General features: G+C 35.4%; 1 protein-coding gene across 5 annotated transcripts; it reads right to left on the bottom strand.

Moving 5' to 3' along the window:
• Window positions 1-1,405: 1,405 nt before the first annotated feature.
• Window positions 1,406-11,710, bottom strand: sec14l7 (SEC14-like lipid binding 7). Of its 5 annotated transcripts, none has more exons than XR_009206855.1 (13): window positions 11,553-11,710; window positions 11,371-11,446; window positions 10,092-10,135; window positions 9,569-9,631; window positions 9,284-9,472; window positions 6,392-6,487; window positions 6,256-6,316; window positions 5,976-6,059; window positions 5,725-5,831; window positions 4,705-4,844; window positions 4,445-4,614; window positions 4,172-4,287; window positions 1,406-3,320 (listed from the first exon to the last, which is right to left on the bottom strand). XR_009206855.1 is itself a non-coding variant. In XM_058411568.1 (13 exons), exons 4-13 carry the CDS (start codon window positions 10,101-10,103, stop codon window positions 3,208-3,210), a joined length of 1,035 nt encoding a protein of 344 aa, XP_058267551.1. In that variant the 5' UTR covers window positions 10,104-10,135; window positions 10,589-10,637; window positions 11,371-11,446; window positions 11,553-11,606; the 3' UTR covers window positions 1,406-3,207. The 5 variants fall into 5 exon arrangements, 4 of the variants coding, with proteins under 4 accessions (XP_058267551.1, XP_058267547.1, XP_058267548.1 ...); XM_058411568.1 differs by lacking the exon at window positions 4,172-4,287 and adding an exon at window positions 10,589-10,637 and having other exon boundaries at window positions 11,553-11,606; XM_058411564.1 differs by lacking the exon at window positions 4,172-4,287 and having other exon boundaries at window positions 11,553-11,709.
• Between the last annotated feature and the right edge of the window lie 1,030 nt (window positions 11,711-12,740).

Raw genomic sequence — 12,740 nt, 5'->3', positions numbered from 1 at the left:
CCGCACATGCGCAACGCAAAATACGCGCAGGCGATCTCTAACTGCTGCATCCCAAACAACTTGGGTATAAAAGTGCATCATGTAGGCTGTATAAGCCATTACTTTATTGTCAGCGTTCCAATGACGTAGTTATTGATTCAGGATTCTGCCAATGTGCATTTTTTCATGAACAAGTTCCAGAAAAACACAAGCCCAGTGTGGCATCCAGTGTCATTAAGATTCACTGCGACCTTGACCAGTATAAAGCAGTTACTGAAGATGAATGAACAAAGTTAACTGATACGCATTAGCAGGGATACACCCTGAATGGGACACTATTGCATCATAGATCACCATACACTATTTAGTGTAGCCAGTGCACTTACTGGCATGTTCTGGGTGGTCATCCAGGGTAAACCCACCCAGACATGAAAAGAACATAAAAAAACTCCATGAGCCTCCAGTATTCAAAGCCTGATGCCATGAGTCTGCACCAACACAATGAAGGACTTTTGTCCAAAATATCTTGTCTATCAATGTACACTTTTTGTACTACACTATTATATTTGCCATTAAATATGCTGAATGGAATGGTTCCATTTTTATCAGAAACTCCTGATTTCCTTGGATTTTCACACACACACACACACACACACACACAACAGTAGCTAGTATTCTCTTAAACAGAATGGTGTGAAAAACGAAAAAAACTTCCAGTGAGATGTAGCTCATGGGACAGAAAAGTCATGTTAAAGTCTACCCTAACTCCTGCATCTGCAATATGTCAAAGTGTGCATTTTCATCTATTTTCAAGTAACATCTTTTAATGGGACAAAAGAATAACGCAAATTGGGCAGCAGGCTTTAAAACATAGCATTGCAAATGCATTTTGCACAGGAAAAAAAGAATCTCAGCATTTATTGGAGAGCACAATCTTCTTACCTGGAAACACTACTTTTTTATAAGATAATTGGTAGACCTCTCAAAATGAACCTAATAATCACCTCGTAAACTACCAAACAAAGTGCTTCTACTATTTTAAATCTCCACTAATATGCAATGATCAGCTGCAGCAAATGATATGCTGTTTCAGAATAGAGTATTCAACAGTACTGGTATATAATTGCTAAGAATACGTGCTGTATCACCTGTATGCTTTACCCTTTTATAAACTGCTAATATGAAATAATATAGCCATATTCTTATGATTATTATGGCAATGATATTAGAAAGCAGGGCATGTTACTATGTCACTTTAATAATATAATTATATTCCACATTTTTTTATAAACTATATTCCACACAAAGATCAGGTTGGCTCACACATGACTAGTTATTTTACACCTGACCCTGATACTATGATAGATTACAGTGATAGAGGTACAGTACCTTTAGGTTTAAAAAAAGACAATGTTAAACTGCTGAATTAATCAAGTTAAACATTTTAATACAAATTAGCACAAAATTACAAACTACAAGATACTCTCCAAACTCCGAGCAATATTCAAGAATAATTATCACCAAAATAAAGCATTTATTTTGTGATATAATAATAATAATAATAATAATAATAATAATAATAATAATAATAATAATAATAATAATAATTTTATACGAAAAGAAATGTGAAGAAATGCAAGTTAAGCATTTTAAGCATTATTATCCAACTCATAATGATAGAACTATCATCATCAACTATCATTTAATCAATAACAAATTTCCCCCAGAATATCTACAGTTATTTTGGTTAAAACATGTGATGTATACCCCAAATGTCCTTACACCAATAAAGTCATAATTAAAAAACAAATATAAACTTGTCTTTCTTTCAATACTGATAATGACTTAGTAATAATCCAAAACAAAGTATTAACTGTAACTTGTGTGTAGGCAGTGTACTCTGTGCTGTGGACATAAAAAGCCTACACACTCTTGTCTACACACTTGCAGATTTCAAATGGCAACAAAACAAAAAAAACAAAACATATGAAGCAAAGATTAATTATGTCAGATCTTTTTCAATCTAAAGTGAAAACAAATGTAAACATTTTAGGGACAAAATCACCCAAATCACCCCAAAAATGTGGTAAGATGTTTTTTTATTAGACCAAAGAAGAACGTTTGGGCCATAATACTAAAATATAGGTTTGATGCAAAAACAAGGCTTCGTATCACAAAAAAAAAGCATACCAAGAAAGTTTTTCTTTAGCTGGGACTGGGGCTCTTGTCAAGATAGGGAATCATGGATAGCTCTAAATACCAATGTGTTTTGGCATAAAACCTGCCTTGAATGACTTGAAGAGGGCTGTGCACAGGTGTTTCCCTCCACAATTTGATAGATCTAAGTGGAATAAAATTGGCAAATCCAAATCTGTCATGTTGATAGACCCTTAGTCCAATATAACTGTATTACACATAAACTGTGGTTTATTTTAACCAGTATTTTATTTTAATCAGTTTCTTTTTTAGCCCATAAAATGTGAAAATGTTTCTCTTTGTTTTACTTGAAATATGATGATTGGCACATTAAAGGTTGGAAAAGATCTGACATGATTTATCATGATTTCTTTCTTTTCTTTTCTTTTTTACATCAAAAACAAACAAAAAAATCAACTGTATGTATGAATTGTGTGTTGGTGTATAGACACATATGGGTCATATTCAGAGTTCAGTTAAACAGAGGTAGTTGAGGTTTTAATACGCTATATGAGAATTACACACACTGGCAGGAGTGCATGTGTCACTTAAATGTGAGTTTTAGCTTGAACAAACAAGGAGCATTTGAACAAGTCAAGCACCAAAGTCTGATGGTTTGATGTCAGGCTAAAAGTCATGTTTGGAGCTGTAAATACACTCAAAACATTGAATGCAATTTGAGGCCAACACTGAATACACAAATCTGGCATTTTAATTGCCTATTGCCTATTAATTAACTAATTTATAGTAAATTAACTAAATTATAGGATTTTATTGCCAGCTCTGAATACAGCCCAAGGTGTATGTGTCTGTGTATATGTCCAGTATATTGATTTGTTTATCTTCAGTAAACATATTATCCTGGTGACGGTGACAGTGGATCTGAAACCTCACACTGAAAAAAACATTGTCTCCCACTGGCATTCATTGTATTGTACAAATGTGACGATTGAACTTCAAATGTATCTCTAACATGATATAATTACTAGACATTGACCTTGTCTCATACTAGCTACATGAAGTACTCTCAAGTCATGGCTGTTCCTCCAAGTTCTGAGTGTGCATTTCAGGTAGAACAACATCCACTGTGAAACTTATCTTCTTTGACTGAAGAATGCTGTAAGTGTTATCAAATCGTAGCACATCTGTAGAGAGATGCAAAATTACACTGTTCACGGATAGCTCTACAAATAATATATTCCAAAGGTCATAAAACATGTCATTATGAGGAATAAAATAGTATAATATAAACTCTAATTTCTTTCACATATTTGAGTTGTGTCTTCCTACATATGTTTTAGGTAAGGAATGAAAATAATGAGGAGATAATAATCAATTATAAGGTGGTGCGATGTGGTCAGACTTATTTTATTCCTTTTGTATCACAGCAACCTGCTAATACTTATAACTTTATTGTTAAATGTCACCTCATGTTTAAAGGTTTATGGTTACATTTAATGTTGTAGAACATCCAGGAAAGTTCCTCCTATCAATTATATTCTATCAAACTCTACAGATTCTCTCATCAGCTTCTCTTTTTACTATTTCTAGAAGTTAGTAACACAAAAAGCAAAAAAACATGTTACAGAGAAACTAGAAAATGCAGTGCTCTGTAATGAAGACATTCCTGTGGAACTGACACCTGAAGCTCACCCAGGTGAGACTAACCCAGGTTGAATGGCTACTTTTTTTAAAAATATAATACTACCCTTAGATATTGTGAAGCATGTTGTCTCACAAGTCCCTGTGAAATAGCTCTTAGTATTAAAATGATAACAAATTAGAACAAGCACCCCAATAGTAACCTATGATTTTTTAGAACTACTGCCATCCCTATTATAAGAGCTGCTGTTTTAGAAAGTAAATCATCACCTTCTGACCAACTAGACTTAAAAATGTAACAGTGCTGTGGTATGAAGGAGAAGAAGAAGAAGCAGAAAAAGAAGTAGAAGAAGAAGAAGCCACACAGTAAAATGTTTTCTTTGCATATCTCAACTTTGGAAGTTTGGTGTCAGAGTGCAGGGTCAGCCACCATACAACGCCTCTGGGAGGGTTTCTGGACCTTGCCCAGGGTCCCAACAGTGGCAGCTTTGCAGTGCTGGGTCTTGAACTCTGATAAACAACCCATAGCCTTAACCACTTGAGGTACTGCTGCCTCAGACTAATTAAAAGTCAAGTACACATTCAAAAGGTACGACTATAAATCTTAGGACATTGGTTTTGCTTTGTTTGGGACATCATTACTGATTTAACACAAGTTTGTACTTACAGATGCCTGGTTCTTCACACGTGTAGGATCCATCCTCGGGCACTAGGTGTGCATTATAACGCGTAGTTGGCAACACCTCCTGCATTTCTGTGATTTTCTGTTTCACCCCTGTTTTGGTCTTCATGTAGATACCAAAACCAATATCACTACCATCACTAGCAAACTGCCATCTATAATTAGCATAAATGGATGAATAAATAATTTTTGAACCAAAGAAATTCTTCAAAAGACAAGGAAGACAGATTTAAATAATTACTCACCTTAATAAGCAGTTAGGGACAAGGACTTCACACTCCAGATGGTGGTCAGAACCACGGCTGATGGTGATGCACTTTTCATACTGTACATCAACAGAATCTTTTATGTAGTAAGACTTTGGCACTACACCACCATACTTAATCTGGAAGAAAAATGCAACTAAGTAGATTGTGTTGAGTTTTATGTACTGGGGCTGGAATAAGCAACAACAGAAAAAAAACAGCCCCAAACTACTCTACATAGTATATGCATTGCAAGTTTTCCAAATCTTCTTAAATTTTTATTCTTAAGGAAACTGCTTTTTTGTTTACTTTTTCAAGGCAATGCATGACAAGACAATTCTATTGCAACTTTCTTTATTAAATAAACAGGCTACACAACAATTTGCCACTAAGAGACAGAATACATTCAAAAATTTGTCAGAAATCCAAGAACACTGGGTGATATGCAGAAAATCGTCATACACACACTGATACACACTTGATACATATTAACACCTGAGAGCAAGTGGGGTGAGGTGGGGGTGAGGTGATCCTAGTGGACCCATATAAAAGATTTTGTGTTTGGTAACAGAAATTTCTAGAATTTTTTTTTTTTTTGAAAAATAATTGTTTACAGAAATATATTTTGCCCTTATTTTTACTTAGAATATTTGCTGTTCTTTCCATTAACATAATAACAGACAATAAAAAAGCTTAAGTATTAATACCTGTAATGCGTTACTATTTTTGAACTAGGTATGGATAATTGCATGTACTGTGATAGGGACATCTGAAATAGTTATAAGGTAATGTTAGACTGTAGCAATATAGATAATCATAATAAACTACTAAAGGCAATGACAACATCTTCATATTATGTATCGTATGTTAGTCAAACCAAACTTACTTGTCTTGTTTTTGCCATAAGACATTTAATGTCATCCTACCTGAACACATAAAATTTTAAACTGCAAACTCTGAGACTGGGCATTTCTTTTCCTATTCCATTTACAGTAAACACATTTCTGTAGATATACTCACCATAGTTTTACAGTAAGGGTTTCCATTTGGATCCGTCATTGTGCCTCCATAGATGACGGGCAGTTGATCTGGTGCTACATATTTCTGCAGTACTTCTTTCCAGTTGGCTGCAGGAGAATAAAATACATTTTTGTACATTTATTTAAATAAAACCTTTTAAAATTGACTTTATGCTTATCTTTATGTAATAGAGATTGCATCAGTTTTCTTTTGCATTCTAAAAATGAGAATATCAAATGCAGCAGACCTACAGCCAATTATGATAATCTTTCTCCGAGTCTCTTCACACAGGAATGGCTTGATCAAGTTGTAGGCAATAGGAAAGATTTTAGGAGCTGCAAGAAAAAAGAAACAAAGTTTTAACAGGTTACATACAGTGGTTCTTGTTATATAATTAGATCATGACCCAACATAAAATAAAATAAAATAAAATAAAATAAAATAAAATAAAATAAAATAAAATAAAATAAAATAGCTTAATACATAATCACTCACTCATCTCATTCAGGAAGATCATATCTTATTAACTACCTTTAATAAGAAGAACCCTCTTAAGACCCTCAGGATAGTTTTCCTCAAACATGGTCAAAATCTGCACACATGTAAATAAATATAATATAAAATACAAATATTATCAATTATGTACACTATGTATGTCGTGCCTTACTTCTCCATAGGCTTCAACTGCAGGCTTCCAGATATGTTTAAGGCCAAGATCTTCACAATCGTAGATAAGAGTGATGGACTCCACTGGTTTCCCAAGCTGATAAAAAAAAAAAAAATCTCACAGTTTTAACATACAATATGTATACTCATATATACTGTATATGTATATGTTTGCTCTCTCTCTCATATATATATATATATATATATATACATACATACATATATATATATATGCATGGGCACCCTGCATATGCAGCTATGCAGCCCCATACGCAACAAACTGCAATGCACTGTGTATTCGGACACCTTTCTCTCACCTTTCAGAACCAGCGTTAACTTCAGCAATCTGAGCAACAGTAGGTGGTCTGTTGGATCGGATCACACGGGCCAGCCTTCTGTTTGCTCCCCACGTCCATCAAAGACCCTTGGCCACCCTTCCTCGGACCACTTTAGATAAATACTGACCACTGCAGACTGGGAACACCCCACAAGAGCTGCAGTTTTGGAGATGCTCTGACCCAGTCATTTAGCCATCACAATTTGGCCCTTGTCAAACTCGCTCAAATCCTTACGCTTGCCCATTTATCGTGCTTCTAACACATCAACTTTGAGGACAAAATGTTCACTTGCTGTATAATATATCCCACCCACTAACAGGTGCCATGAAGAGGAGATAATCTTTGTTATTCACTTCACCTGTCACTGCTCAGAATGTATGGCTGATCGGTGTATATACTGTTGTGCTCAAACGTTTGCATACCTTGGGAGAATTTGGAAGATGTGTACCATCTTTTAAAAAAAACATCAGTGAGAAGCCAAAACAAAAATATTTTATTTTCTTATAGGACTCAAGTTCATATATAAGACAAAACATGACAATAAAGAAAATGAGGAAATAATCCCTGATCAAAAGTTTGCATACCTTTAATTCTTAATATCATGTATTATCCCCTTTAGCATCAATGATGGCATGCGCTCTTTTGTAATAATTGTGCAGGAGGTCCTTAATTCTCTCAGGTGGTATAGTTGCCCATTTGTGGCAAAATGCCTCCAGTTCCTGTAAACCTTTTGGTTATCATGCACAAACTGCATGAGATCTCCCCAAAGTGGCTCAGTGATATTGAGGTCAGGAGACTGTGATGACCACTCCAGAACCTTCACCTTTTCTGCTGTAGCCATTGGAAGGTCAACTTGGCCTTGTGCTTTTGATCATTGTTATTTTGGAACATCCAAGAGTGTCTCATGTGCAGATTTCGTGCTGTAGAATGCAAATTGTCTGCCAGTATTTTCTAACATGCTGCATTCATCTTACCATCAATTTTGATTAACTTCCCTGTGCCACTGGAGCTCACACAGCCCCAAAACATAAGAGATCCACCACCATGCTTTACAGTGGGGATGGTGTTCTTTTCACTGTAGGCCTTGTTGACTCCTCTCTAAACAAAGCGTTTATGGTTGTGACTATAAAGCAAAATTTTGGTCCCATTACTCCAAATGACTCTGCTCCAGAAGCTGTGAGGATTGTCTAGGTGCTGTCTCGCGTACTGAAAGCGGGTATTTTGTGGCATGGGTGCAATAACGGCTTTCTCCTGGCAACTCGACCATGCAGGTCATTTGTATTCAAGTACCTGTGTGTTTATAATGTGGCCAAACATTGTTGTTTGGGTCTTCTTCTTCTTCTATCAGCTTTTCCCTTTAGGGGTCGCCACAGCGAATCGTCTCTCTCCACCTATCTCTATCTTCTGCATCCTCAACACTTGCAGACACTAGCTTCATATATCATTTATTACATCCATATACCTCCTCTTTGGCCTTCCACTTTGCCTCCTGCCTGGCAGCTCCATGTCCAACATTCTCCTACCAATATACTCATTCTCCCTCTCTGAACTTGTCCACCATCTTGATCTGGCCTCTCTAACTTTGTCCCCCAAATGTCCAAAATGAGCTGTCCCTCTGATGTACTCGTTCCTAATCCTGTCCAACCTTGTCACTCCCAAAGGGAACCTCAACATCTTCAGCTCTGCTACCTCTAGCACTGACTCCTGTCTCTTCCTCAGTGACACTGTCTCTAAACCATACAGCATGGCCGGTCTCACCACTGTCTTGTACACCTTCCCCTTGATTCTCACAGATATTTTTCTATCACACAGAACTCCTGACACCTTTCTCCACCCATTCCAACCTGCCTGCACTCGCTTCTTTACCTCTTTCCCACACTCTCCATCACTCTGGACTGTTGAGCCCAAATACTTAAACTCCTGTACCTTCTTCACCTCTTCACCCTGTAATCTTGCTGTTCCACTTCCCTCCCTTTCATTCACACACATGTACTCAGTCTTACTACGAATGACTTTCATTCCTCTTCTCTCCAGCGCAAATCTGCACCTCTCCAGGTTTTCCTCCACCTGCTCCCTGCTCTCACTACAGATCACAATGCCATCTGCAAACATCATTGTCCAAGGAGACTCCTGACTGACCTTCTCTGACAACTGGTCCATCACCATAGCAAACAGGAAGGGGCTCAGAGCCGATCCCACCTCCACACAAGTACTTCTGTGTTTATAATGTGGCCAAACATTGTTGTTTGGGTGATTTCAGTTATCATTAGGTCAAACAACTATGTGATAATTAATGACTTCATGCAACCACTATCCTTAAATAAGAAAAACATCTTTTGCATTATAAGTCATGTTTCCCAAATAAATGGCAATGTTTAACAATATATATATATATATATATATATATATATATATATATATATATATATATATATATATATGTCCCATATCACATATATATATATATATATATATATATATATATATATATATATATATATATATATATATATATATGTGTGTGTGTGTGTGTGTGTGTGTGTGTTTGTCTCTACCTTCTCAGACTGCCTTAAACACTCTCTCCGTAGAAGCTCACAGTCTCTAATTTTGGTCTTGATGTAGTCTTGCTTAGAGGCAGACATGAGGAGGCCTTTTGGATCAAGGGGACCAATAATGTCATACCAGACTGGACTTCCCTCTCGATCATAACCACACATTCCACCAGAGACATAGTTCTCAATTACCTGAACACATCATCCCACATAATATATAAAAGTAAAAATTCACACTATAAGGCAAAAGTATTACTAATAAACTATGTTGTCTCTTGTGAATTTTACCTCTGGTGGCTTCCAGTCTTCTAGGATTGAATCTACTTTCAAACGCTTGCGAAATTCCAAATGCTGGAAATCAATCACATTGATGAACTTGCTTGCTTACAGGTTGTTTAAAGATTTGTAGGTTGATTTGTAGGAAAAGGCTCAGAAGTCAGAAATTTATATTAATGCTCATGACTGAATACACATTTATTTAAAGTAATCTAACCCTGGGAAAATCTTAAGAATGGTGGACTTTGCACTTTGGTGAAAGCTAAATTTCTTGTGTTATTAAATATGCAGAAAACTTCCACAACACTAAAAGTAACTAAAAATTGAAAAAAGTAGGGCATGTTGTTCTGTATACTCCACTTTGCACTGTGCACCACAGATTATTTTCTCATAATTGTTTGTCCTGGTATGTTTAATTCCTTACTTATGTAATTGTGTCATAGCTGCAAAATGTTTTAACTTAAAAGAGAAATGTGTTTGGTCACCAAGACTTGTATCAAAATAGATTTGATTAATAAGGAATAATAAGAATCACCTTTCTAAGCATTGCTTCAGCCTTCAGGATGTTGAAGTTTCTGGCTACAAAAAAACAAAAACAGAATTTAATGCGACAATGCCTGAAATCCTGCAGATACATATCAAATGCTTCAGTTAACTGTTCACATTATATCTCAGAATATGAACTCAGAAGCTTTCTAACATGACTGTTGGTGCCAGGTGGACTGTTTTAAATATTTAAGAAATAAATACCATTGTAACAAGTGCAAGAAATATTATTCAATGGAATAACAAAAATAGAGCATAAACCAACAATGTACCAATTGGAAAACCAACATTTACCAATCAACAGTGTCAGAACTTAAGGTGCCTACGACTTTTGCAATTGAAATATTTAAATTTGCAAATACATGATTGTTGTAAGTTGTTTATAGTAAAAAGGATACATCTCAATCATTAAAATGGTTTTAAAGGAACAAGCAAATATTTTTGCAGATGATAAAAATCCAGGTGAAGGGAACTACAAATATTTACCACAGATGCAACAGGAATTTCACCTTGAACTTCTCTTGTGGTACATATGCTAAAATTGCAAGTCATTAGGACAAACATGAACAAACTTTTAACTGGGCAGATGTAAAATGATCTGAAGAAGCCACACAAAAATGATATAACGCTGACACATACCCTAGAAAATATTCTTTGAATAAAACTTTGAATAAAAAGTTAATTGACTATTTTTGCATCAGTGGACTGAGTTTTCTGCCTTACATTTGTAATCTTGAATATTTTCATTTGTTACACTTGAGCTGACTTGGTATTGATTTGAACTGCTATTTTTTTAATGTTTATGATTGCACTTATGAAATATATGATTTGTTGCATGCCAAAAGCAAATTTCCAGCATCAAGCACATAAAAGGAAAATCTGTCTTATTTAATATATGTTAGCCGAGCCAACCATTATGCTCATTTATTCAAAATTAGAAAATATCAAAATATCAATGAATTATCAAACATTGCTTTAGGAATATTCTTATGTTCAGCATGTGAGATAATGAATTCTGTAGATATAACTTTCTGTGCAAGGCCTGTATATATAGTTTTATATATAATTAAATGCAAATGTTTTATGCCTTGATATTGCTTACAGAGTACATTTGTAATTATTTAAAACACTTTGTTTTATTTAAATATTTGTAATATTTGTGATATAGTTCCAAAAGTTTTATTTTTAAAATGCCAAATACCTGTGTGTGTTTTTTAATGGCTAAATGATATGGGAAAAACATCAACCGTGAATCATTTGCCAATTACCTCGGAGCCAGCGAAGCAGATAATGGTCACTTTGATTGGGCAGCTGGACATATACATCCTCAATTCTCTCATGCAACTAGACAAAATGACAACAAATTTTCTAGCAATTTCAACTGTTTTAAATGCATATAGATTTAGGTGCAATATTGTAGTGTAAGGTGGATTACATGTACCATACTTACCTGTTCAAGAGCCACAGCCTGGTTAGGACTGAGATCTCCAACATAGCCACTCATTTGCTTTGCGTAATAAAAAAAACCCTGCAGCTTGTGTGAATTGCTCTTTTATTTCTGTGTTCATATTCCCCTACCTGATGTATTTATACAGTGTAGGAAAGAATTGCTCTTTGCCCTCTGGGAAAACATGAGTGGACAGAGATTTAGAACATGAGTTTATGGACAGAGAAGCCACACAGTACCTTTGATCATTCTGAGTAATATTTGTTTTTATGTCAGTTTAGAGTTCACTGATGAGAGGGACAAGTAGGAAACTCACTGCTAATATGTGAGCAAAAGTTTACTACTGATAATATATGGCAATATACATCACTTTAATGTTCATTTTATTCATCTACAGTAATGTTCAGGGTTACTGAACATTTGAGGGCCATAAGTGAACACTAAATCACATTATTTTATCTGTAAGTCAAAACAGTATTTAGCAGCAGCAAGTGATCATTCTGAAGCTAGGACTGTTAAATATTGTGTCTCTTACCTCTAAAAAAAGTTATTGTTAATGAAACTATTACTGATCAGTAGTTTAATGTACACTGGATAATTTGTTCTGGAGGCGAGTTCTTAAGGTGAAAATTTGTGTTGTGAAACAAATTTTCCCATATGAAATAATGTAAATGCAGATAATCTGTTCCAGCCACCCAATAATATTACCAGTATTACCAATACAAAGCGTATGTAAACTGTATGTTTGCTTACAAAGAACTCACCCAAGCCAAGCATTCCGTGTCGAGGGTCCTCACAGGAAGTTGTGCCACCAAGCTTGGGCTAAAAATAAAACATACCACCTATGCCACCAATCTGTCAACAAAAAAACGGGTGAAAAATCATGTAGCTTTTGAACACATGCCAAAAGCAATGTTGGTATCGTGGGTTGACTCTTTCAAAAAAGCTTTCACTGACTGACAAAAAATTCTGAAAATTCATAAACTCGCTTTGCTTGGCTTTCCACTGACCCAAACAAGTACTGACAAGCACAATTTAGCCGCCATTCAATTTGGTTCCGTTTGTTCATTCCTTGCAAAATTCAGTATGCCGAGGTTCCACTGTACTATGTTTAACAGAAATGGTGATTAAACCAAACACGTATGTAGCATTAAATGAAGCTAGTCGTCTGTTTATAGTTATATACATCAA

Source organism: Hemibagrus wyckioides, linkage group LG16 (genome assembly GCF_019097595.1).
Source record: "Hemibagrus wyckioides isolate EC202008001 linkage group LG16, SWU_Hwy_1.0, whole genome shotgun sequence".
Lineage (NCBI taxonomy): Eukaryota > Metazoa > Chordata > Actinopteri > Siluriformes > Bagridae > Hemibagrus > Hemibagrus wyckioides.
Note: the sequence above shows the minus strand (reverse complement) of the source record. Positions and strands in the feature narration are given on the sequence as shown.